The sequence below is a fragment of the Nicotiana tabacum genome, chromosome 1 (genome assembly GCF_000715075.1).
Source record: "Nicotiana tabacum cultivar K326 chromosome 1, ASM71507v2, whole genome shotgun sequence".
In the NCBI taxonomy this organism is placed as follows: domain Eukaryota; kingdom Viridiplantae; phylum Streptophyta; class Magnoliopsida; order Solanales; family Solanaceae; genus Nicotiana; species Nicotiana tabacum.
Genome location: NC_134080.1, coordinates 26119976 through 26147934, shown reverse-complemented (window position 1 = coordinate 26147934; position 27959 = coordinate 26119976). Strand labels below are relative to the sequence as shown.

At 39.0% G+C, this 27959-nt stretch overlaps 1 protein-coding gene across 1 annotated transcript; it reads right to left on the bottom strand.

Annotated features, from left to right (window-relative positions):
- Positions 1-1121: 1121 nt before the first annotated feature.
- LOC107781136 (omega-hydroxypalmitate O-feruloyl transferase-like) lies at positions 1122-3012 on the bottom strand. The gene is made up of 2 exons (XM_016601785.2): positions 2497-3012; positions 1122-1906 (listed from the first exon to the last, which is right to left on the bottom strand). Exons 1-2 carry the CDS (start codon positions 2980-2982, stop codon positions 1310-1312), a joined length of 1083 nt encoding a protein of 360 aa, XP_016457271.1. The 5' UTR covers positions 2983-3012; the 3' UTR covers positions 1122-1309.
- Between the last annotated feature and the right edge of the window lie 24947 nt (positions 3013-27959).

Sequence of the window (27959 nt, the reverse complement as noted above, 5' to 3'; positions counted from 1 at the left end):
ATAAGTGACCAATTTATTTTTTTATTTTGGTTCAAAATAAGTGTCTAATTATGTAATCAAGAAAGAATTCAATTTGTTTTTACAAAATAACACTTATGTACATATACCTAAAAAGTTTTCTTACTCCTCACATTAAATGTTTAATTAGGGGTAGTTTAGTCATAGTAGGTATTTTTGTATAGAATTTAGTATTTTCTTAATGGGCGTGCTAAAAGCAAATTGGTCACTTATTGTGAACCGGAGGGAGTAGTTATTGAAAATTTGGTGATTTTTCTCATATATATCTTAAGTTCCATATAAAAAATGATTTTTTGGATGTTTTCACACAGATTAAGAAATCCACCTTTTAGCATTAATTAGCAATGAAATTGACCATATTAACTTTTACTACTCACATAAACACTCCTAACACATATTCCAACACTATTTACTCCAAGGATAATGTAGGAAAAAAATAATTAATTCATTCTTGAAATCTGAAAAAAATCACTTATTTTGGACCACAAGAAAAAGGCCAAAAAATCGCTTATTTTGGACCGGAGGGAGTATTTTTGACCCAAGAAAAAAGATCAAAAAATCACTTATTTTACATCGGAGGGAGTAACTGAATATTTTGACCTTTTATAAAATATTGGGTCCATTTATTTTTAAGAATATCAATATTTTTATTTTTTTTACTATGTTGCATAAAACTTATACTCTTTGCTCGTTCACAATTATTACCACAAGTTTCTATCTCTAAAAATAGGGTTATGAACTTGTGCAAACTAACGTAGTTTGATCATTTCCTACTTAGTTTGTTCTTTTTAGCTAAAAGCTTCTTACAAATCATGCATAACTTATCTCATCATACCATACTTCATATTTATGTCATTGAAGTGCAATATTATTAGGGACAAAGTTATAGGCAAAATTTTGGGCACGTGAATCCATGATCTTTCCACAAAATTAGATATTTTATGGAAAATATATATTTTGGGCACGTGAATACATATTTTCTAAAATTGGTATAATATCAATTGTTGGCACACATGCTTCAAGAAGATTGAATGGTATACTTGGTTGAAGACTGAGTTATTTACCAAGAGGAATAATGATCAATTTCCATTTAATACTTTTTTTCCTCATATTTTTAGTAGTGCACCCATGTACTAGAAATACTAGATCTGCCTCTGACTATTATTCATTAAACATTAAACTTGACAATCTTACACAACTTTGCAATACAACAAACTCAAAACTCCCAAGAATTCCTTTTGAATAAAACCTAATCAAAATATATATATATATTAAACATTTTGGGACAATATCAAAGAAATGGAGTAATCAACACAAAAGTTGGAGTAATCAACACAAGATCTTCATTTCCTGAATTACTTATCCAACATGAAAAGTGGACAGCCTTATTTTCTTCATTAAACCTTATGTTTTGAGCTTCCAAATCATCACAGCAAACTGAAACTAATCCAGTAATTGAACCAAAGGAAGAAATCCCTTCTCTAAAAAAAGTTTCCACCTTAACATCCTCCGATATTTCTCTAACAAACAAACAGAATTTTGAAGACAACTTCTTACCAAGTTTGTCTTCTGTCTCTTCAACACATTTTTCAGCAAGATTCTTGTGGATATTATCTCTAAAATTAAAGATCTTTGAGGGTAATTTAAAGATTAATGTTTCATTAATTTGTTTGCTTGTGGTGGAGCTTGTGGATAAAGTTGGTGAACAACCATTTTTCCTATGATTTGGAAGGAAAAATGTTGGAATTTTGGGCATGCCTGCTTCTGATATAATGTTGTTGTGAATTTTGGACCATATATTCAAGAAACTAGTCATGCCATAAGGATCTGCTAGAAATAGGCTGCAACTTATCCCAATGGAATATCTTCCACACTTGAAATTTGTCACCTGAACAATAATATCATTCATCAATAATATTCTTGCCTTTTGAATAAAACCTAAAAAACCCATATTCGGCCCATAAATATCTTTCAAGAAAAATGATAGTAGAAGTATTTGCTAATAATCTACCTTTATCTTGTTCCCTTTCTTTGTTGGACTGATCTTGATGATACCAACAACAACTAACATATAAATAATAACAACAACAATGACATACTAATGTATTGTATTCTTATAGTGTGGGGTTTGGGAAGGATAATATGTACGCAGATCGTACCTCAATCTTTTAGGGTACAGAGCAACGTTTCCTATAGACCCTAGGCATTTTTTTAATCTAACCATTTGGTATTCAAAATTCATCCTATTATTATTAATGCACACTTCTTACCAAGAGTTTCTCTATTCGCACGACCCAAAAGTCGAGGATGGAGAAATTATGGGAGCGGAGAGCAAATCCCCTATAATGAATCATATGTGATGCGAATTCAAATTAGTCGGATCAATAAGTATTAAATAACGAATCTTGAACCCAAATAAAAAATAAAATAAAATAAAATAAAAGGATAAGTTTAGTATCTTCTTCCTACACTAATTACCTGAACATAAAAAAGAGGTGAATACTGAGGATTTGATTCATTGACATCCTCCCAAAAGACAAGTTCAGCTTCTGCATTTTTCCTTTCCTTAAGAATATCAAGAAAATCAGCCAAGTCCATAGGCATATTAGCCTCAACAAGTCTAACACCAGAATCATTTGATACAATTTCAAACTCTCCACTATTATCATTTTCTCCTTTTCTTTTAAGTCTACCAGCAAATAATGGTTTTTCAACAAGTGCTTTTCCTAATGACTCCTTAATCCAGCCAGCTACTAGCCACCCTGAATCCTCCTCTGATGCTTTGTTATAGCAAAGAACTATGTGAAAACGACTCTGGAAATTGACTGAGCCAAGATTTTCACCAATGGCGACTCGCCGCGATAATCTTGGATCAGTTGGCTTGATTGGTATCACTGTTTGGATTGCTTCAATTTGTAAGTTGGAGCCAAGATGTGCAACTCCATTTCCATTGCAATTTGCCATTTTGGAGAGACTTGAGCATGCAATAGTTGAGTGACATTACAAGGCATTATATAGGTAAGGTTAGAGGTGATAAGTGGATATGTTGGGTCAAATTTGGGCCGGTCAAATTGATCATGGTCCAACTCGTCTAAAGTTTGCTTCAATCAAGATGAACCAAATGAAGGGTCATAATCCAACTCGTTCCAATATGATCCCATCTCCCCTCATTTTTTATTTACTTTCTGAAGAGAAAAAATTAAAACTAATGTATTTTTCTTTAATTTTTAACTTAAGTTCTTTCAACTTATCATAAAAAGGATAAAAATAATTGTTAAAGGTAATTTTGGACTGCACAAATTTGACCAGTTTTGACTTAATAGTTTGATGTGATATTTCTAAATCAACTCGTGGAATTAAGTCAATAAACGGTTATAATCTAACTTGTTTAAATTTGAACGGATTGGGTGGATTCCCCAAAAATGAGTTGATTTTGTCAATTCCATGTAAAATTAGTAATCTTTTACAATAAATTAAATAGCAAAAATTGTATAAAGAAAATTCACACTATCAGTAAATACATTAAATAAATCCTAAGTATAATCAAAATTCTCTCCAACAATTTAGTGGCGACTCTCACCGCCGAACCAACTCCTAACACACACAAGAAAAAGGATTTAAAAAGATTAAGACTGTGGGTGTGTTTGGTATAGAAAATGTTTTCTTGGAAAACAAGTAGTAATTTTATTTATTTTTTGGTATTTGCTACGCAAATTAAGGAAAATAATTTGTCAAGAGTATCCATAAATAATTTAGATACAATAAACATGAAACCATAAACTTTCGAACCAACAACCTTCCGAACCCATAAATTTCATAAACTTCTGAACCGCTAAACTTTAAAAATCGCAAACTTTCGAACCCGTAAACTTTCAAACACATAAACCTCTGAACTCATAACTTTGGAACTTGTAAATCGAAGGATGAAACTAAAACTGAAAATATATAAAAAAAATTATTTTTTCCCCGGAGTGGGGGTGGGGCAGGGGGTTGGGTGGGTGGTTGCAGAAAAACGAAAAAATAGAAATTTGAAATTACAAAAAAAAAAAGGCAGGGAGGTTAGCAGGGTAGGTGATGACGGAAAAAAAACTGAAATTTAAAAAAAAAACTTTTTGAAGAGAGGAGGTGGGGTGGATAGGCATGGGTGGGGATGGGTTGGTGAGGGTGGGGTGGGGAAGGTTGAGAAAGCATTTTGGAAAATGTTTTCCCTTCTCTTGATAAGGAAAATATTTTCCTCCAATTGGAGGAAAATGAGTTGATAAGGAAAATATTTTCCAAAACATTTAAGTCAACCAAACATGGGAAAATTGAAAAAAAAAATCCGAAAAATATTTTCATCCGTACCAAACACGCCCTATAAAGAAAAGAAATAATTATAACGATACCACTCATTAAATGGGTGTCGCAAGGTTATTATTATCCTTGTGTTTACACAAAATTATAATTAAGGGATAAATCAAGGTAACAATATGTATTAATTAATTACTCTTATGATTTAGTGATACAGTCAAATCTTTCTATAACAGTATCATTTGTTTCGAATATTTTTGGATGTATAATAAAATGTTGTTATATAGAATATATACAATCAAATCTCTCTATAACAGCATCGTTTGTTCTGAATATTTTTGAATTTTATAACGAAGTGCTGTTATATAGAACATATATTATAACATAATATGAAATTTGGTTCCGAAAAAGCTTGGCTTTTATAGTTAAGTGTTGTTATATAGGGATGCTGTTATAGAGAGATCTGAATGTATTATAACATAACATGAAATTTGGTTTCGAAAAAGCTTGACTTTTATAGTGAAGTGTTATTATATAAGGATGCTATATAAGGATGTTGTTATAGAGAGGTCTGATTGTACATTGTATATGAAAACACATGTCATGTATTCATTGACATGGTGTGAACACTTAATGAAAATAAATTTTTTTCCCTGCACTAATATTCCAAGAACTTGTCAAATATAATCAAGATTGGTGTGCTGATGCACCTAACTTTCATTAATTGTGCTGGAAATGGGCAAAGGTCATTTTTTATAAGATTTGGTTATCAGAACAAAACTACTTTTTCTTCCATCTAATTGCCTATCAAATAAAGTAATAACACATCATAATTTTCTTAATTATTTCAGACCTCGACGGACAATATTTCCTTTTTCTTCTCCCAATGGACAAACACGCGGGCTTGCAAATTAGAAACTGAAAACAAAAAACAGTGTCATTGTAAACCAGAATTGCTGATTCTTTTTTGGATATGCTGGCTTCTAATTAAATTCTTCTGGCAAATGTTTCTTCCTAGGTTATGGATTTGCTCACCCAACAATGGCAACAAAAGAAAAAAAGAAATTTGGTTCTGAATGTACATTATATCTTGATAATAATATTCTCATGATTTTATCATGTTTCATGGAAAAAACCTATGCTAAGAATACAAATAATGGTACAACTTGAATGATGCAGATGTTTATATCAACTTAGAAATCCTACTTTCCGTATGGGTATAAGATATGAGCTTTTGATTAAAATAATAGTAGTAGATAAATAATAAGGTATGAGCACGAAACGTTGTCAACTTGCTCTGATACTTGAGAAATTTATGTGGTATGCCCACTGGAAATACCAGTTAACTCCATATACATTTAAAATATTTATTTTATCCTATATAGCACTTAACAAAAGTTTATCTAATTTTTAAATTGTTAATATTATTATATGACATTAAACAAATGTTACCTTTTAAGGGACTAGATTATCTCTCAACTTTAAAATAGATGGAGTAAGGTTTTGATTGGATTTGCTTCATATGGAAAATTTTCTTTAATTTAGGGAATAAGTTTATTAAGTAGTAATTGTCCTTTGACTAAATAGATATGCAAGGTAATACAATATCCAAACCAAAATAAAATATTATTAAGATCAACAACAATATTCTAATTAAAAATACTATATTCAAATTAAAAAACCACAGTATTTTAATTTGAAATATAACATTCAAACCAAACATACCATAATTTTCTAATAAAATACAGTTTTCAAACCAAACATATCACAATATTATAATCCAAACCAAACAACAAATTACAATATTCTAATGAAGAATATAATATTCAAAACAATATGCCAGAATATCTAATAAGAAATACAATATTCAAACCAAACATACCAAAATATTCTAATTTGGAATGTAGTATTCAAACAAAAAATACCATAATATTTTAATTTAGAATACAATATTCAAACCAAATATACCTTTATTTTTATTAAAATATCATTGTATATATTTTATTTTCCTTGGAATACTAACATACTTTAATAGTACATAATGGCTAGTTTATTGTATAGAAGAAAATAAGGACAAATATTTCCCTAGTAAAAAATTTTATTTAGTGGATATCTTTTTGTATACTTTAATTTTGGTCCAAGTTTAATATGGATGGAGTAGGATTTTGATTAGATTTGCTTCATATAAATTATTTCTTTAATTTAGGAGGCAAGTTTATTAGGTAGTTATTGTCCTTTCACCAAACACACATGTAAGGTAATTAATTGATGTCTATTATATATAACTTCATAATTGAGGTATATTGTATTAAGGGATCTTTAAAGAGGGTATACGGTATAAAGTTCCTGATACTTGATCTAGAAGTTTTAAATGGCCATATAAAAGGATAATTATTTTTGGGTATTATTACTTTTAGCCCGCGTCATAAATAATTTTAGCTATTATTTTGGGGAGTTTTAGAGCATTACCCATAAAGATCAAACTAATTACCCTTCCGTGCCCATTTACTTTTGTACCCATCAAATTAATTATCATTCTTACCCATTGTAGCTTGTGTGGGTGATGTTTGGCTTAAAGTATGCATATTTTTACATATATTGCCTCACATTGTGCTCATGTCTCGTAGATTTCGGATATATAATATAATGTTTTGTGCTAATTATTGATATTTCTATGTGTAGGAATCATTCGGATGAGATTTGGGACGAAAGCACGCGAATTGGAGCGAAAATGGGAGGAAAAAGCAAAAGTGCACATTTGAGGGACACAGGCAGCGTGGGGCACTACCTGTGGCGCTCAAAAAACAGAATGCTAAAAAGTTGAACATGTCCTATTTCGATTTGGACTCGGTTGTTTTGACCCCAAGACGTCCCCAACTCATATAAAATCCAACTTAATCCTATTTTGGGGACGGGAAACGTTTTTTAGGACAGACTTTTGATCCTAGGGAGTGCATAGAGCCGTCGTGGAGGCTGGGTTCATCCTTTCTTCTACCAAACTTAGTAATTTTTATATTTCTTTTTATGATTTGTTGTTTGGCTACCATGTCTATGTGAAGCTAAACTTCACGTTCTAGGGTTGTGGTACTTTCATTACTATTGTTATTTGGATATTGATTTTGGTTTCTTTATTATCATATTGGTTTATTTATTCATTCTTGCGCTTAATTATTTAATTATTTGATCACCAATTAAATACTATCTACGAATCTAGAATTGAACTCGAAAGTGAGAATTCTAGATTACATATAGGATTGAGTAGAGCAAGTTCTTGAACCTGGGCAACGGGGAACATATTCACGGTTAGGATAGACATATACCTAATTGTCTTGCTTGGTTAATTTACAGGAATTATAAATGCGTTCTTGCTAGTTCTAATTCCATAGACATATAGGCGTTAGGTTAGCTTAAATATGCGAGTAAGAACTCGATAATTCTTATGAGCAATATTAACCCTGTCAACCAATAAGCTAGATGAATTAGTTAGTCAATTCAATTGAAGAACACAATAGGATTGTTAGATAGTCCATAACCCTAGATCGTTTTCATCTCATTGATAACATAAAAATTTGTTATCCTTTTGTTTAGAATTTACTATTGGTTTTTCTTTATTTTAATTAATTTTGAATCAAATACTTCTAGGTTTAATTCTTGTTTAGATAGTTCGGATAGTCTAATTTAGTTAATAGTTAATCACAAGTCCTCGTGGGTTCGATAAATCCGACTTCTAATACTTTATTTCTTGATGACCGCGTATACTTGCGTGTGTGTTTGCTCACACCAAGTGTTAGCGTCATTGCTGAGGACTTAGAAATTAGCTACTTGAATGAGTTAAGCTTTTATTAGTTATTTGTTCAAGCTCTAATTTTCAGTTTACCTTGCTTGTGTTAACGTAGGCTCTTCTCTTGAATGCGGAGAAGTAGAAGCGCAAATAATATCCTTCCTCTTGATCCTGAAATTGAACAAACACTTCACAGAGTGAGGAGGGAAGTCGAAGCTAGAACTAGAATAGAAGGATATTTGGACATCGTAGTTCAACCACAACCATTAGAGATGGCAGGTAATGAAGAGCGACTGATGATAGAAGCCGCAAGACCCAATCTTGCTAATATGACTCAAGCTATTGTGAAGCCCAATATCACGGGTCACTTTGAACTCAAATAGTACATGGTACAGTTGATTTAGTCCACAGGGTAATATGTGGGTTTATCTCATGACGACCCGCAGAGGCACATTCAAAATTCCCTGGAAATTACGGACAGTTACAATTATCCGAACGTTTTCAAAGATTATGTCAGGCTGACACTATTTCCCTTTTCACTGCTGGGGAAAGCTAAAAAATGGTTGCAAAAGGAGCTCGCGAACTCAATCCACACTTAGGATGATCTAGCAAGAAAATTCTTAATTAAATTTTTCCCCACTAAGAAGACAAGGTCGTTGAAGAGTCAAATTCTTGGGTTCCAACAGCGGGATGGCGAGATACTTCGTCAAACTTGGGAAAGATACAAGAAGCTACTCAGATATTGCATGTATCATAGTCAGGCTGATGAGGTGTCGGATCACACTTTTGTTGATAGGATAGACAAGGCATCAAAGATGAATCTTGATTCAGCTTATGGGGATAGTTGCATGGTGTAACGACCCGACCGGTTGTTTCGAGAGTTATAGCCCTATTTTCCCCATTTCTACTTCTTCTTGTGTTCTTCAGCTATATTATGTTATGTTGGGTTAGTTAGTTCAGGTCTAGAGTGGTTTCGGAGAGGATTTAAGACATTTAGTCTCTTTATAAGAAGCTTAAGTTGGAAAAAGTCAATCGGATATTGACTCATGTGTGAACGATCTCGAATTTGAATTTGTATGGTTCTGTTAGCTTCGTTAGGTAATTTTGGATTTAGGAGCGCGTCCAGAATGTGATTTGGAGGTCCGTAGTGGAATTAGGCTTGAATTGACGAAAGTTACAATTTTGGCGATTTTGGTCGGCAGGGGAAATTTGATATCAGGGCATGAATGGATTTTCGGAAGTTGGAGTAGGTTCGTGGTGTCATTTGTGACGTGTGTGTAATATTTGAGGTCATGTGGACGTGGTTTGGTAGGTGTCACGACCCAAACCCTAAACCCGGTCGTGATGGCGCCTCTCGTGAAGACAAGGCCAGTCAGTCCAACACAGTACACTTCTTTAAGCAGTTAATTATCATAAAACGGTTTAAAGCATGATTTAATAGTAAGAATTCGCGGAAATATAGATAACAATAGAAGAAACCATCCCGACACAGCCCAAACTGGGGTGTCACAAATTATGAGCAACTAAGGATCCCGATACGAGTCTACTAAATACAATATCTGGTACAACTGTTTGAAGGACATAAAAGTAGTTAGATAAGGGAGATACGAGGGCTGCGGACGCCAACAGCTACCTCGTAGTCTCCGAAACACCGCCTGGACAGGAGGAAATCAGCACTCAGGAGCGGGACCTGCTACGCCTGAATCTGCACACAGGGGTGCAGGGAGTAAAGTGAGTACTCCAACTCAGTGAGTAATAAACATAAATAATGGCTGAAAGTAAGAAATCACGTGAAAACACAAAGCAATCTATATCAAAGCTGTAAAATCAATTAAAACAGTAAATCAGTGAAATATCAAGTAAATTTTCCTTTTTCAACCAATAAAACAAGTAATTCGGCAGGTAATTAACAAATAGAAATCCGCCCCTCGGGCAACAACTCAGAACAGTACCAGCCCCTCGAACTCACTCTCAGAATAATATCATCCCCTCGGGCATTCTCAGATCAGTATCAGCCCCTCGGGCTCACTCTAAGAACAGTATCAGCCCCTCGGGCTCACTCTCAGAACACAATGGGTACCCGCACTCACTAGGGGTGTGCAGACTCTAGAGGAGCCCCTTACGGCCCAAGCGCAATATCAAGCCATCTCGTGGCATTATCTCTCGGCTCTCGGCCTCACATCACTCAAGCCACCTCGTGGCGTGTAAATGTATCTCAGGCCCTCGGCCTCATATCACTCAGTGTATCCTCACATCTGGCCCTCAGCCACACTCGGTCAGAAAATTATCACAAGCCCCTCAGGCATTTGTAAAACAGTAGTGCTCAGCCCAAAACATCGTTTAGAAATATCATTTATGTCTCAAAACTGAGTAAAAATGGCTAAGTTGTAAAATAGTGGGAAAACAACAGGACTGAGTTCAAGTAATAAATCAATACAGTGAGGAAATAGTGATAAAAATTCCCGGAGGGTTCAAATAGTTGGCACGAAGCCCAAATATGGCAATCAGCCCAAACCATGATGATAACAACAAGTTTCAGTCAAATACGCGGTAAAATCATCAATCGGGACGAACCAAGTCACAATCCCCAATTGTAAACGACTCCACGCTCATCATCAAGCATGTGTCTCACCTCAATATAGCACTACGATGTGCAATACGGGGTTTCAAACCTTCAGGACATCATTAACAATCATTACTCACCTCGAACCGGCTACAACTCTAGCCCGCGACGCCTTTGCCCCTCGAATTGTCCTCCACGCACGTCGAATCTATCCAAAATCAGAACGAATACATCACAATATGCTAAGGGAACAAAGTCCAAGCGAAAACAATCGAAAATATCAAAAATCCCGAAATTAGCGAAACCCGAGCCCCAGGCCCACTTCCCGAAACTCAGAAATTTTCACATCGTTAGATTCCTTATCACCCCACGAGTTCATACATATCAAAAGTTCTCCAATCCAACCCCAAATGGTCCTCCAAATCCCAATTTCAAAAGCTCAAAATCCCAATTTCAAAAGCTCAAAATCCCAAGCCCTAGTTCTTCCATTTTTAGCTTAAGTTTCATGATTTTCTAGGTGGATTTCACAATAGATTCGAGTTTTTGGTCGAAATCCTTACCTCCAAACATTTCTCCTTGAATCCCTCTTCGATTTCCTTTAAAACGCTCTCAAAAAGACTAACTATAGAGTAAATGAGCTAAAAAATCGCGGATGAAATGAATTAAAACATTCTGCCCAGGGGGTTTCGCATCTGCGACCCCAAAGCCCGCTTCTACGGTACCGCTTCTACGGTCATTTCTCCGCATATGCGAAATTCACTTAACGAGCCAAAATCGCATCTGCGGTACACTGCTGCATCTGCGACTCCGCAGGTGCAGTCCTTATTCTGCATCTGCAGTTCCTGACCTCTCTCCTCAAATCCGCATCTGCGGAAAATCCTTTGCACCTGCGATTCCGCACATGCGGTCCCCAAACAGCAGGTGTAAAAACACCAGAAGTAGCAGAAATTCTACAATCACTCAAGTCCAAAAATCTTCCCATTAACCATCTGAAATCACCCCGAGGGAACCTCAACCAAAAGCACAAACATAATCCAATACCTTATTCAAACTTGTTCCCATCATCAAAACACCTCAAACAACATCAAATTACCCGAAACATATCGGATTCAAGCCTAATTTTTGAGAAATCTTCCGAAATACGCTTTCGATCAAAAACCCAACCAAACCACATCCGAATGAACTGAAATTTTGCACACACATCCCAAATGACATAAGAAGCTACGGCAACTCTCAGAATTCCATTCCGACCCTTATATCAAAATCTCGCCTATCAACCGGAAATCGTCAAAATATTAACTTCGCCAATTCAAGCCAAATTCTACTCCGGACCTCCAAAACCCATTCTGATCACACTCCTAAGTCATAAATTACCTCCCGAAGCTAACCGAACTATCGGAACTCACATTCGAGCCCTCTAACACATAAGCCAACATCTGGTTGACTTTTTCAACTTAAACCTTCTTAAAAGAGACTAAGTGTCTCATTTCTTACCAAATCCACTCCGAACACCAATTAATCCACTCGATCACATAAAACACGGATAACGGAGTATAAAGAAGTAGAAATGGGGGAAACAGAGCGGTAACTCATGAGACGACTGGTCGGGTCGTCATAGTAGGTTTCGACATCATTTGCGGAATTTGGAAGTTTAGAAGTTCTTAGGCTTGAATCCGAGTGTAATTTGGTATTTTGATGTTATTTTGAGTGATTCGAAGGCTCGACTAAGTTCTTATGTTGATATATGTCTTGTTAGCATGTTTGGTTGAGGTTCTGGAGGCCTCGAGTGTGTTTCGGGTGGTTAACGGATCAAGTTTGAAGTTTAGAGAATTGCTTAAATTGGCATGTTGCTGGTGTAATCGCACTTGTGAGGGTATTGTTGAAGCTCCGACGCTGCAGGTGCGGTAGGATAGACGTAGGTGAAGAAGTGTGTTGGATTGGGGAAGACTGCAGTTGCGACTGGTTGTACGCACTTGCAAGGTCGCAGAAGCGAATAGAGAGCGCAGGTGCGGAGATGGGGATTTAAGTGATTTTCCGCAGAAACGGAGATTTTTGCGCAAAAGTGGAACCGCAGGTGCGCATATTGAGCCTCAGGTGGGAAAACCTGGGCAGAACCTATAAATAAAAGACTTTGCAAATTTTTGCTCATTTCCACCATTTTCAAGTCGGACCTTGGAGCTTTTGGGGTGATTTTTGAAGGGGATTTAAGGGTTTTCACTGAGGTAAGTTGCTTGAGCTCTATTATCATTATCTATAGTGTTTTCCCGTTGATTTGCCACCTAATTAGTAGGATTTTTGAAGTGAATTAAGGGGTTAGGGCTTGGGATTTTAGAGAGAGTAATTTGGGGATTTGAGGGACCAAATGTCGGATTTTGATGAGATTGATATGGGTAAACTAGTGAGTGAATGGGCTTTCTAGTTTTGTGATTTTGTAGGATTTCGAGACATGGGCCCGGGGGCCGGGTTTGAGTGAATTTCGGGATTTGGCCTATTATTTGGTATTTTTCTTGTAGAATTGGTTCCTTTAGCCTATATTGATCATATTGTATTGCTTGTAGCTAGATTCGGGACATTCGGAGGCCGAGTCGACAGGCAAGGGCATTGCAGAGTAGGATTTTTGCTCGGTTGAGGTATGTAACGCTTTCAAACTTGGTTCTGAGGGTTCGAAATACCAAACTACGTGTTATGAGGTTAGTATTGAGGTGACACACATGCCAAGTGACGGGCGTGCGGGTGTGCACCGTATGAATCGTGACCTGGTTCATTCCATGGCACCGTTTAATGACTCCTTCTTATTGATATCCATGTTTTCGTTATGTGGTAGAGTAATTGAGCTGCAAAACATACTAGATATCATGTTAGGGATTCACGCCGATATTGTTGGGACCCCTAGTAGTCGTTTTCTGTTGTCATTCACTGATGTCACTGTTATTTTGTACTTAATCATATACATGCATTTCATATCATATCTCAGTCTCAGTTGTTATTATTGGCATAGCATATCAATTTTTCCGGGCTAGTTTCTATGACATTGTGAGCCCGTGGGTGAGACTAGAGAGTGATGACTAAGTGAGGTTGAGAGCCTGATTATGAGTGACAGATGTGGGGTTCAGGCTGCACGCTGCAACAGTTATATTAATTATGATAGCGCTTGGGCTAGGAGCCCCTCTGGAGTCTGCACACCCTCAGTGGGTGCGGATGATATTATTGAGGGATGGATTTCCCTAGACAAGGATTTGTCCGAAGTATTGATATCTGGAGATAGATTTCTTTACAGGGTTGGATTACCCTTTTTTTGGTACCGGGTGACATATAGCCAATGATGAGTATGTTTCGGATGGATTTCCTGGGTCGGATGGTCATATACGGTACCGAGTGGTTTATATATATATATATATATATATATATATATATATATATATATATATATATATACATGGAGATGGATTTCTCTTTAGGGATGGATTGCCCTTTTTCCTCGGTACTGAGTGACTCACAGTCAGTGTTGTATATGTTCCGGTATCGATTTCCCTGTGCCCAATGGCCATATTCAGTACCAAGTGGTTGAACACTTGAGAGTGGGGGTACATTGTGCATTTTACACAGTCGGTGCATTGGCGCGTAGAGGTAGTTGAGCTATATATCTTAAACTGTTCAGATCTGTATTTACCTTATTACTTTGAACTGTCTAGTTAACTGAAAGCATGCCTACATTTCTGTACGTTGTCTCAATTATATCTGTTGAGGTTGAGTTCTTCACTACCTTTCAGTCAACAGTTTGGACATGTTACTTACTGATCTGGTGTAATCACGTTACCCCCTACACCTTGTGTGCAGATCTAAGCACTTTCGATCTCAGTGACAGTCGCTGATCGAGGATGCAGGCTTAGGAGACTATTGAGGTATCTGCATAGCGTCCGTAGGCCTTGACTCTCCCTCTTTATCTCTAGATGTATTTCAGTCTGTTTTCCTTAAACATTATAATAGACTTTGTTCTCATCTATTCGTCAAACCCAGCTCAAAAAGGAGTGAAACATGCACAAGTACCAAGAACAAGTCCAAGTACATTGCAACAGGTCCAATGCGGCCGCACTCCATTCTGTATGGTCCGTAGTGAGGAAATTTAGAGAGGTGCTCTTCAGACACTCAAGAAATGCGGCCGCAAAGCAGTTTGTGCGGACCGCATTGGCTTCATCGCGGCCGCACTCGATATTGTGCAGTTCGCAAAGCTGGAGTTCAGAGAGTTGCCAATTTGGGGAATCATTGCTAGTGTGGTCTGCGGTCCTTTTTGTGTGGACCGCAATAGAAGCCACCGAGACCGCGGTGCATTTTGTGGGGCCCGCGGTGGCCATGTTCAGAGAGTAGAGATCAAATCCAAGAAGCCTCAGTGCGGCCGCACTCGATTTTGTGCGGGCCGCACTACCCCCGCAGGGGTATTTTTGTCCAAAAAATTCGGCCTAGTATAAATAGTTTCTTTTCCTATTTTTAGGTCATGAGTTGTATTTTAACGTTGGGTTGCGCTCGTGAACAGTGTTCCTTTACCATTTTGAGTAATTTTACAATAGTTTCATCATTGAATCTTCAAGTTTTAGCTTGTAATTAAATATTATGGGTTTTTCTTCATCTATTTCTTTGTTTTCTTCTATTATCATGAGTATCTAGACCCATTAGCTAGGGTTATGGCTCAACCCTAGTGTGGGTATTTGATGGGTCTTGTGTTTTAAGGCTTGAATGTCTATGGGTGTTTGATATTTGGACTAATTTATGGTTTTAATGTAGAATTAGTGGTTGCAAACACTAATTTGTGCCTATTTGAGTTGGGTTCTTCTTGAGAAAGAGAAGTGAGTCTAGGAAAATTAGTCCAACAAGGAATTGGGGTGTATTCAAGAGATTGATAGCCCCAATTAAAGGGATAAACCTAGAGATAGTAATACCCGAATTGAACCTAAATTGCTTGCACAAATTATCATACCCAATTGATCTTGAGAAAGTCAATTAGGGCAGAATCACTCAAACTACTGAGAGGTATAGAGTGAGAAGTATCGTGCAATGGTCATATCTTAATCCCCAACATGACAACATAGTCTTAGACTCGAGAACCCGTCAAGTATCCACCTAGGAGAAATTCACTTCCCTAGTGCCTTTTAACTATTTAGACAACCCTTCAAGTATCTTACTCTTAGCTTAACTTAGCTTAATTTAGCATCTTATTAGTATAAATTTAGAAGTAATATCAAAATCAACTATGATTAGAAGTGCAATTAAGAGCAATTACGCATCTCCAATTTAGATAGAAACTCAACTCCCATTTCTAGCTCCCTGTGGAAATCGATCCCGACCTTCTCGGATAAAAGCTGCTTCGACCACTCTTACTACTTTGTAGTAGTGCAGGGTTGGTTCCGATCACTTTTTGGCGCCGTTGCCGGGGAGCTAACAGTTTTGGCTATCTATCTAAATAGTTTTTTGTATTGTTCTTCTTTCCTTCTGTGTTACTAATTTGTGTGTGTCACAACTTCAGGTACAAAATGGTAGCAAACAACCCACCTCTTGGAGATATTCCGCCGGGGGAGGAGGTAGATGACAATGTTGATGATGAGGTCCCTATTGTTCCTCAAGGACAAAGGAGAGGCCGCCAGGCCAATGATAATATTCCAGACCCTCCCCCGCCACCTCCAAGAGTGGCTCCTCGAGTGCTTCCCAACCAAGGATATGCAAGTGCAATTGTCCCACCTCGGATCCGGGCGGGCAATTTTTAAATTACCAATGTGATGCTGATATTGCTGGAGCAGCGTGGGTATTTCACGGGCGCTGCCAATCAGAATGCTTATAAACATCTCAAGGGTTTTGTGGATACCTGTTGGGGGAGCAAGCGAACTAATGTGTCCGAGGATGCATTTCGGTTGAGACTATTTCCTTTCTTACTTAGAGGGAAGGCATTGGATTGGCTTGAGCAACTTCCCAACCATTCCATCACTACTTGGGATGAGTTGGTGGATAAGTTCATTACAAAGTTTTTCTCGCCGGGGCACATGGCAGCATTTAGAGATGAGATCTTAGCCTTTAAGTAGGAGCCCACCGAACCATTACATGAGATTTGGGAGCGATATAGAACCATGGTAAAGAAATGTCCCAACAATGATATGACTGAGGCGATGATCTAATAGACTTTCTACCAGGGCATTAACACAACAAACCAGCAAATAGTGAACCAACTTGTTGGGGGAAATTTCATGAAGTTGTCATATGATGAGGCTTGTGACATTCTTGACGAGATGGCTGACACGTCCTCCGCTTTGCAAAGTAGAGCCAATGTACCACAAGGTGACCCCATGCTCACTCACCTGCACAAAGAGCTACATGCCCATGGGCAGGCTATAGAAGAGCTGAAAACCATAATGAACCAGTTAGCAAAGACATAGTTGTAACAAGTTCAAAATCTGCACCAAGTAAATGCTATGGAGGGTGTCAACATACTAGTGAACAAAAGAAAAAAAGATGTTTACAAAACCAGGGGAGTTTGGATCAATTTGACAATGATTGTGGTGAATTCCAAGATGATAGTTATGATGGGTAGAATGAAGAGGTGCAATATGTGAACAACTATCAAGGCCAAAGGGGCAATCTTTCAACCAACAACAATGGAGACCCCAAGGAAATTGGGGCAATCAACAACAACAAGGCAATGGTAACTGGGGGAACAACAACCAAAATTTCAATTGGGGAAATCAGAACAATAATCAGAACAACCAGGGTAATTGGAATGGCAACAACAATCGGGGAGGTTGGAACAATGGCAATCAAAGAAACCGGGGGCAAGGCTTTCAAAGGCCCCCAATGTACCAACAACCGAACAATCCACCCCATTTCCATCCCAAGGTCCTAGTTCTTCCAATAACGAAATGGGAAGAATTGAAATAATGTTTGAACAGATGATGAAAAAGAATTCAGACTTTGATGCTCAGTTGGCGTCCTACAACACTTCAATCAGAAACTTGGAGGTTCAATTAGGCCAAATCTCACAATCCTTGAATACTCGCCCTAAGGGGGCTCTACCAAGTGATATGGTAGTTAACCCGAAGGGTAGGAACAATCATGTGATGGTGGTGACTACGAGAAGTGAAAGAGGCGGTGATATGAATGCCTCTAAGCAAAAAGCAGTTTTGAGTGATGAAGTTGAGTTGCAAGAAGATGAAATTCCTTTGGTAGTTGAAAATGTGATTGATGAAAACGTGAATGAAGAAGTGAGGATTGATATTCAAGATGCCGAGGTGGAGACTCAGAATGATGTGAACCTGTCTAGGGAACACGTAATAGACATATCGGAAATGATTGTGCCTAAAGCCAAGGCTCCTTTGCCAAGGCCACCTCCACCTTATCCTCAAAGACTCGCGAAGCAGAAAATGATAATCAGTTTAAAAAGTTCATTGATATGATGAAGAGCTTATCCATTAATGTGCCTTTGGTAGAGGCTATAGAACAAATGATGGGCTATGCTAAATTCATGAAGGACTTGGTGACAAAGAAAAAATCCATGGACTGCGAAACTATCAAGATGGCCCACCAAGTTGGTGCAATAGTGCACTCAATGGACCCGAAGCTTGAAGATCCCGGTGCTTTCACCATTCCTTGCACCATTGGGAGTGCGGACTTTGCTAAGGTTCTATGTGATTTGGGGAAAAGTATCAACTTGATGCCCTACTCAGTTTTCAAGACTTTAGTTATTGGTCAACCGAGGCCGACTTCCATGAGATTGCAAATGGTGAATAGAACTATGAAGAGACCATTGGGTATTATTGATGATGTCCTTGTCCGGGTGAACAAATTTATCTTGCCAACTGATTTTGTGATCTTAGATTGTGAGGTAGATTATGAAGTTCCAATCATATTGGTAAGACCTTTCCTTGCTACTGGGAAGGCCTTAGTTGATGTGGAAGCAGGGGAACTCACCTTTCGGGTGGGTGATGAGAAAGTGGTCTTTCATGTGTGCAAGTCAATGAAGCAGCCCAACAGTTCTGAGGTGTGCTCTTTTGTGGACCTTGTCACATCAGTGATAGTTGATGATACTAGTGCAATGATCAATGTGAGGACCCTCTAGAAGCAGTCTTGTTGAATCTTGATGTAAATAATAATGAAGGCCGAGTGGAGTGTGTGAATGCTTTACATGGTATGGGCTCTTACTCCTATGAGCCTAGGAAACTATCTTTGGATCTTGAAAATAGGAAGACTCCACCAACAAAACCTTCAATTGAGGAACCTCCGGTGTTAGAGTTAAAGTCGTTGCCTCCACAACTCAGGTATGAGTTCTTAGGCCCTAGTTCAAATTTGCTAGTTATTTTTTCTTCTTGTCTTACTAACATGCAGGTTGATGCCACATTGGCGGTGCTTCAAAAGCGGAACAAAGCAATTGATTGTACTTTAACTGATATTTGGGGGATAAGGCCCGCATTCTGTATACACAAGATTATTCTAGAAGATGATGCAAATCCCTCCTTGGAACATCAAAGGAGGTTGAACAAGGCAATGCAAGAAGTTGTGAAAAAGGAGGTGATCAAGTGGTTGAATGTTGGGATTGTGTACCCCATCTCTGATAACTCTTGGACTTTGTCGGTGCAATGTGTAACGAAGAATGGTGGCATGAACGTGGTTGCAAATTTGCAAAATGAGTTGATTCCTACCAAGACCGTCACTGGATGGGGGGTATACATGGACTATCGCAAGTTGAATAAAGTGACCCGCAATGATCACTTTCCATTACCTTTTCTTGATCAGATATTAGATCGACTTGCTGGGCGTGCCTTCTACTATTTCTTGGATAGGTATTCTGGATACAACCAAATATTGATTGCTCCGGAAGATCAAGAGAAGACCACATTCACTTGTATATATGGCACCTTTGCATTTTCTCGGATGCCTTTTGGGTTGTTTAATGCACCGGCTACATTTCAGCGGTGTATGATGGCCATTTTCACCGATATGGTAGAAGATATCTTGGAGGTGATTCGTTTGAGGAATGTTTGAAAAATCTTGATAGAGTGTTGGCTCGTTGTGAAGAAACCAATCTTGTTCTTCATTGGGAGAAATGCCACTTCATGGTGGAAGAGGGCATAGTTCTTGGGCATAAAATTTCAAAGCATGGTATAGAGGTAGACAAAGCAAAAATTGATGTAATTTCAAGGCTCCCCCTACCTCTATCAAGGGAGTTCAAAGTTTTTTTAGGCATGGGGGGTTCTACCAGAGATTTATCAAAGACTTTTCGAAGGTAGTGAATCCCTTATGCAAGTTATTGGAAAAAGATGCCAAGTTCGTGTTCGATGAGAGATGTATGCAAGCCTTTGAACTTCTCAAGCACAAGTTGACCACCACTCCTATTATTACCGCACCCAATTGGAGCTTGCCTTTTGAGCTCATGTGTGATGCGAGCGATGTTGCAGTTGGGGTGGTTTTGGGTCAAAAAGTGAACAAAATGTTTCATCTGGTATACTATGCAAGCAAGACAATAAATGATGCTCAAGTGAACTACACGGTGACTGAGAAAGAGCTTTTGGCTATTGTGTTTACAATGGAGAAATTTTGGCCATATCTTATGGGTGCCAAGGTCATAGTCCATACCGATCATGCCGCACTCCGGTACTTGATGACGAAGAAGGATTCCAAAGCTAGACTGATGCGATAGGTCTTGTTACTTCAAGAGTTTGATTTGGAGATTGTGGACCGAAGGTAGTGAAAACCAAGTGACGTACCACTTGTCCCGATTGGAGGAGGAGGGTAGGCCTCGTGATGACATCAATGATTCATTTTCCGACGAACAACTCCTTTCGGTGTCGGTGAATGGTATGCCATGGTTTGCGAACGTTGCTAATTTCCTTGTGAGTGGTATAATCCCGTGTGAGCTCTCTTCTAACCAAAGGAAGAAGCTCAAACGGGATAGTTTGGATTTCTATTGGGATGAGACGTACTTGTTGAAGATTTGCACAGATGGTGTGATCCGAAGGTGTGTCCCGGAGGAGGAGCAATTGAGTATCTTAGAGGCTTGTCATTCCTCTCCCTATGATGGCCATCATGGCGGGGCAAGGACGGCTTCAAAAGTTTTTAGTTGCGGGTTTTATTGACCAATTTTGTACAAATATGCAAGTGAACTTGTGAAAAGGTGTGACGAATGTAAAAGAGCGGGTGGAATTTCGAAGAAAGATGAGATGTCTCTCAATACCATTCTTGAAGTTGATATTTTTTATGTATGGGGCATTGATTTTATCGGCCCGTTTGTGAGCTCGTGTGGGAACACATACATTTTGTAGCGGTTGATTATATTTCAAAGTGGGTTAAAGCCATGGCTTTACCCAACAATGAGGCCCGGAGTGTTGTTGCATTTCTCAAGAAGAGCATTTTTACAAGGTTTGGTACTCCTCGTGCAATCATAAGTGATGTGGGGTCTCATTTTTGTAATAGAGCTTTTGACACTTTGCTTGCGAAGTATGGTATCAACCACAAAGTTTCTACTCCTTATCATCCTCAAGCGAGTGGCCAAGTTGAAGTCTCAAACAGGGAAATCAAGAGTATATTGTCAAAGACGGTCAATGCAAATAAGACTGATTGGTCAAAGAAGTTGGATGATACTCTTTGGGCTTATAGGACTGCTTACAAGACTCCGATTGATATGTCTCCGTATTGGTTGGCGTTTGGGAAAGCTTGCCATCTACCAGTTGAGTTAGAGCATAAGGTCATGTGGGCTTTGAGGAAGTTGAATCTTGAATGGGATATGGCACCAAATCTTCGTGTGGAGCAGCTTAATGAACTTGATGAATTCTGATTTCATGCCTACTTCAGTTCGTCCTTGTACAAGGACAAGATGAAGTACCTTCATGATAAATATGCTCATTGCAAGGAGTTCAAAGTGGGTGATTTGATTCTCTTGTTCAATTCTCAGTTACATCTGTTTCCGGAAAAGCTTAAGTTGAAATGGAGTGGCCCTTTTGAAGTGGTGTTTGTGACTCCATTTGGTGCACTTGACTTGAAGAACAAAAATGGGGAGGTTTTCAGAGTTAACGGGCATAGGGTCAAGCACTACATGGGCAAGATTGATGACAGCTACGTGGTGACACTTCTTCATCTAAAGTGATTTGATGGTAACCTGTGTCGTGCCACGATGTTAAATCAGGCGCTTCTTAGGAGGCAACCCATGTGTCTTTCTTTTTTGTTTTTCTTTGATTCTCTTTATAGTGTAGGATTTATTTTTGGACTGATTGGTTGTGAGATATTGTAGGATTGTTTTGAGGCAGTGCAGGACCAAGTTTGGAAAAATGATCACTCTTTGAAGTTTGCAATGCGGACCGCACTTCATTTTGTGTGGCCGTAAAGGTTTTTGTGCGGGAGAAAGAATTCAATGCAGACCGCAGAGTGATTTGGTCAGAAATGGGGAGTCTCTGAAGTTTTCCACCGCGGCTGCAATACATTTTGTGCGGTCCGCGGTGGACCACTGCGGCCGCAGTGCCATTTTGTGCAATCCGTGATGGGTAGGTGAGATGGGCCCTAGGTCCTTTTTCTATAAATAGGACCTGAGGCCCTCAGTTTGATCGTTTTGACCTTTTACTCTCAGACCATAAAATTTAATTGCACGAATTCAACTGCTAAGTCTCAATTAATCATCAGTGCATCTCACTTCTGGTAACTTTAATTCCTTCTTAGTTGATTAATCTTGCTATTTTCTTTTGACTTTCATTTTTTCTTAGTTTTTCTTCTTTTCTTCCCGTTTTTCTTTTAATTCTGTAGCATAGGTTCGTTTAATCCTATTTTTATTAGGACTAATTAGTTAAAACACTGATTCAACACCTAGGGAATAAATAATAGATGAAAAATTGGACTAAAAACATGAAAAACTTGAACCCTAGGTTGGTATTGTTGTTGGGTACTCAATGCGGACCGTAGTGCATTTTGTGCAATCTGCAGTGCCTCTGTGCGGTCCGCAGTGCCATTTTGTGCGGACCGCGGTGGTAAATGTTCTATATGCTGACAAGTGAGAACCGCGACCACAATGGATTTTGTGCAGTCCGCGGTGCCTCAATGCGGACCGCAATGCATTTTGTGCGGTTCGTGGTAGCTTCTTTGCGGCCACACTTCATTTTGTGCAGTCCGCGATCTGCAACTTCTGAATGTCTGCAAGTTTTCTGCAATACTTCACTGACTTTGCTGATACTAACAAAGTTCAACTGTATTATCTTTGCATATCACGGTGAAATCACAAGGCAAAGGTGATAAACAATCAGGGAAAAAAGAGTCCTCCTGGGGTAGGGGATGGGGCATGATAAGATTGACCTCGCAAGCCCGAAAAAACATCAAAAGCACCCGGAGGCTCATAAAGGCTGTTGATAGAGCCATTGACTAATTCGGGAGTGAATACGAGCCTTCCCGGGAGGCATCGTCAGACTCTGTGCCAGAGTATGTTCCTGACTAGCTGGAGAGGAATAGGTTGAGGGATACACCTTCGGTCTCTTCCACTGCCCAAGCATTAGTGCACATATATTCTGAGTTGTCTGAGAGCTCAGCTGCAGGCAGTAGCAATGAATATTCCACCTCTCTTATAGCTTCATTATCCGGGAAGGGGCCCATAGAAGAAGAAGGGGAAGAAATAGGAGGGGGTGAGCCCCAAGTAGGAGGGGTAGAGAGAACAAGAAATCCGGAGGCATGGCAGGATAGATTTGTGAGCAAGGTCGTCTACCACAAGTTTAGAGAATGGTGGCCCGAGAAGAAGTTAATACCGGAGAGGAAATTCATTACCCAAGACCTTTTGCCTCACAACCCCAATGTGTTGAGGCAGTTCAGAGCAAGAGCAGGCTGGAATTATTTCATAGGCCATATGGAGGATGCCAATGAGCACTTGGTGAAGGAGTTTTACACGAATGTTGCCCAAATAGAAAAGGGCACCACAGTGACCAAAGTGCGGAACTTGAAGGTGAAATTTGATGCAAGACAATAAATAATTACCTGCGCCTCCCAGAGGAGGATGAGTCATTGTATTTATAAAAGGTGGCATTAGGTGAGGTTGCTCATCCTTGAATGGAAGATTACTTGGAAATCCCAGGTACCACCCCAGATTGGTTGACTGCGAGAGTGAGGATTCTGAGGAGGACACTAAACTTTGAAGCTAAAGGGTGGGAAACATTTATGTGTAGCAGGCTAGACCCCACCACCCACGAAAACTCACTTCCTATCCACCAGGCTATATTGGTGGCATCGATCATGGCGGGGTACCCGATCAACATCTGGAATGTGATATCTCAGGTAATTATATGGGTGGTGAACGAAGGTGACAGATCCTATCCCTTCCCCAACTTTCTGACCATGTACTTTGAGGACCTTGATGTGGAGAAGCAGAGATTTGATATGAAAGTGAAAGCAAAGGCATTGTTCTCCTGGTACAGCACGAAGGGTCCCGACAACCCCAAGGGCGAAGCCACTACTTCAACTGGCCAGTCTGAAGAGCCAGTAGTGGTAGTGGCTCCTACTCAGCCTCCTTCTACCATAGTAGACATGGCCCCAAGACCATCCACTTCTACAGCTCCAGAGATACCCTCATCTATTGTATATCCCTTGACTGCCCACCGCCTGAGCCAAACCCTCGCCAACATCAACAACTGGATGCAGACAGTCACTTCTAAGATGTATGTACTATCTATTACTGTGGCAGCCCAGTCAGCACCTCCTCTGCTACAGGTCCCACAGTCAGTGGAGGACACTTTGAATGAGATTCTGGATAACCAAAAGAAGCTTATAGATGTTGTTGATTCTCATGGAAAGGCATTGAAGGAGCTTTCTAGGGAGGTGAAGAAAATGAGAAAGACTCGGGCTTCAAAAGAGTCAGTGAAGGAGCTAAGGATGGAGGTAGAGAGGTTGAAGGCGGATCACCTACCTCTGGATCTGTTATTGCATGACCCGACTTCAGCAGCCTAGCCCCAGCCAGATCATCAGAGAGGCCACCCAAAAGGAAGAGGGTGATCCCCCGTACTGACGATGCTATTATAGAGTTGGAGGACCCACAGGGAGGTTCCTCTGGCCAGCCCCAGATTCCAGTACAGGCCCAGGATTTGTCCAGGCCCAGGTCCCAGTGGAGGCATAGAGTACAGGGAGCCGGTCATAGGTTCCCGAGTAGACTAAGGACCCAAGGACCCAGACTTAGGACCCTATGCAGACGGAGGGCCAATAGGGAGTTTCTTTTTCCTCTCTTTCTTATTTTGTGCTTATTTTGGCTAGTTAGCATTGAGGACATCATTTGAAGGGGTAGCCCTATTTGGATGACTGTATATATGACAATATTTTTTCTTTTTGCTTTCTTTTTACCTTTGGTATGTATATAAATTTATCATTTTATTGCACTTTTCGTACTTTTTACTTTTGGGTCTATATATAAAGTTACGTTCTTATGTATATATCCATTCTCCCTATTGTATATTCGACTAACTCCCCTCTTATAAATATTCATTTTTACTTTCCACATTTTTCCTTTCATAGCTTCTTATTTTATTTTAGTAGCTTATTGTTTTGAGTTTTTGCGTGCAATAAGCCTTTGGTTTTCTTAATGTCAAGGTTCTTTCCAAAGGTAGAGTTTGTGTGAACCGAGTGGCTCTTCCCGGTGATGGATGGTATGACAACCTTCTTAAGGGTTTGAGTCTATTTTCTTTTTTCTTTTTAGCAGCAAGTTGGTAAGGGTGCCTCAAGCAAAGCTTCACCTGGGCCTAACACATTTGCCTTAGATCCTATGGTCAAAAGCAAATTGTTGTGTATAGGATGGTGAAAGTGGTGACCTTGAGACTCTTGTGTTGACCGATAATCATCAAGTAGTTTTTTGGGACCATTGTGTTGCTCAAATCTCAACTAAGGTTGTTGTGGGCCCCCGACTCTGTTTCTTTAGCAATTTCATAGCTTGTGTGGTGAGAATTTGAATTGCAAGTCCAAGTCCCGAGCCATTAGTCTAGAACTTGCCCTGAATGTTTGTTTAGGAGAAATCTTAAGTGTAATTTGACTTGAGATGTGATTATAGGCTCTCCTTGATCCGAATGATATCTTGAACACTTCCATAACCTACCAATGATAAAACCTAACCTTTTTTAGCCTTAGACCTTTTTCTTTTAAAAACCACGATACAAGCCTTTACCCGTTCTAAAAATACCTTCTCTTGGCACCCGATCTTTCCTTAGCACAAGGCAAAAGCATAAGTTTGGGGAGAGAGACTAGGAATGCAACAAAGTGGTAAAAGATACAAAATGAAGAAAAGAAAAGGCAATGTAGACAAAAAGAATGATCAATGTAGAAAAGAATGAATGGATTCAATAAAAGTAAATAGATGAAAGGTGTGAAAAGTTGATAAAGGAGAAAAAGATTTGAAATGAACAAGAAAGAGTGACGATGTGTCTCTCCAACCCCTTAGAAAGAAGTTAAATGACTTAAAAAGTCAAGAGAATATGTGCCAAAATGAAGCAAAAGAAGTGTTAAAGGGAAGATGGAACCTACTTAGACCAAACATTTCCTACCCTAAACCAAAAGCCTTCACTATATCTCCACAAAAGCCCTATATGATCTTGAGTTGAATGAAGCTTACATTAGTGATGACTTACAAAAGGGGCAAGCATATGGTACTTAGAGCCGAACTTGTGACTCTTTTTTGAGAGAGATGAGTGTATTTGCATTAACCTCGTTCTGAGTGCTACAATCCTAAAGGTGAGGTTTGCATAGGGAGAGTTGAGGATGTGTGAGTTTGGGTTCCACAATGACCAAGGTAGTAGAAAGAGCTTCTTTGATGTGTTGAGTCAACTCTTGATACTCTTGTGTCACACTAAATCCATGGTGTTTAAAACGTCGAATGTTGTTAATGATTCATTTGAATTGAGGACAATTGTTAGTCCCAATTAAGGATAGATGAGGTCACTTTAGGTCAGCTGAATTTTATTGGATTTACTCTTAAGGGGTGGGTCTTATTTTATTTGCTTGAGGACAAGCAAAAGCTTAAGTTTGGGGGAGTTGATAACTAGGGATTATGATGCATTTTACACTCCTTACTTGAGTTTTGATTAAAAATGTGTACAAAATAGTTCCAAAGGCTTACATATTGTACTTGTTTGCAGGGTTTGGTCAACAAGGTGACAATTCGTGAAAACAAGCTCAAAAAGGAGTGAAACATGCACAAGTATCAAGCACAGTGCAACAGGTCCAATGCGGCTGCACTCCATTCTGTGCGGTCCGCAATGAGGAAGTTCAGAGACGTGCTCATTTCAAACACTCAAGCAATGCGGCCGCAAATCAATTTGTGCAGACCGCATTGGCTTCATCGCGGCCACACTCGATATTGTGTGGTCCGCAAAGCTGGAGTTCAGAGAGTTGCCAATTTGGGGAATCATTGCCAGTGCGGTTCGGTTCTTTTTGTGCGGACCGCAATAGAAGCCACCGCGGTCACGGTGCATTTTGTGCAGCCCGCGGTGGACAAGTTCAGAGAGCAGAGGTCAAATCCAAGAAGCCTCAGTGCGGCCACATTCAATTTTGTGCGGACCGCACTACCCCCGCAGGAGTATTTTTGTTCAGAACATTTGGCCTAGTATAAATAGTTTCTTTTCCTATTTTTAGGTCATGAGTTGTATTTTAACGTTGGGCTGCGCTCGTGAACAGTGTTCCTTTACCATTTTTGAGTAATTTTACAATAGTTTCATCATTGAATCTTCAAGTTTTAGCTTGTAATTAAATATTATGGGTTTTTCTTCATCTATTTCTTTGTTTTCTTCTATTATCATGAGTAGCTAGACCTATTAGCTAGGGTTGTGGCTCAACTCTAGTGTGGGTATTTGATGGGTCTTGTGTTTTAAGGCTTGAATGTCTATGGGTGTTTGATATTTGGACTAATTTATGGTTTTAATGTAGAATTAATGGTTGCAAACACTAATTTGTGCCTATTTGAGTTGGGTTCTTCTTGAAAAAGAGAACCTGAGTCTAGGAAAATTAGTCCAACAAGGAATTGGGGCGTATTCAAGAGATTGATAGCCCCAATTAAAGGGTTAAACCTAGAAATAGTAATACCCGACTTGAACCTAAATTGCTTGCACAAATTATCATACCCAGTTGGTCTTGAGAAAGTCAATTAGGGCAAAATCACTATCGAGAGGTATAGAGTGAGAAGTATCGTGAAATGGTTATATCATAATCCCCAACATGACAACCTAGCCTTAGACTCGAGAACCGTCAAGTATCCACCTAGGAGAAAGTCACTCCCCTAGTGCCTTTTAACTATTTAGACAACCCTTCAAGTATCTTACTCTTAGTTTAACTTAG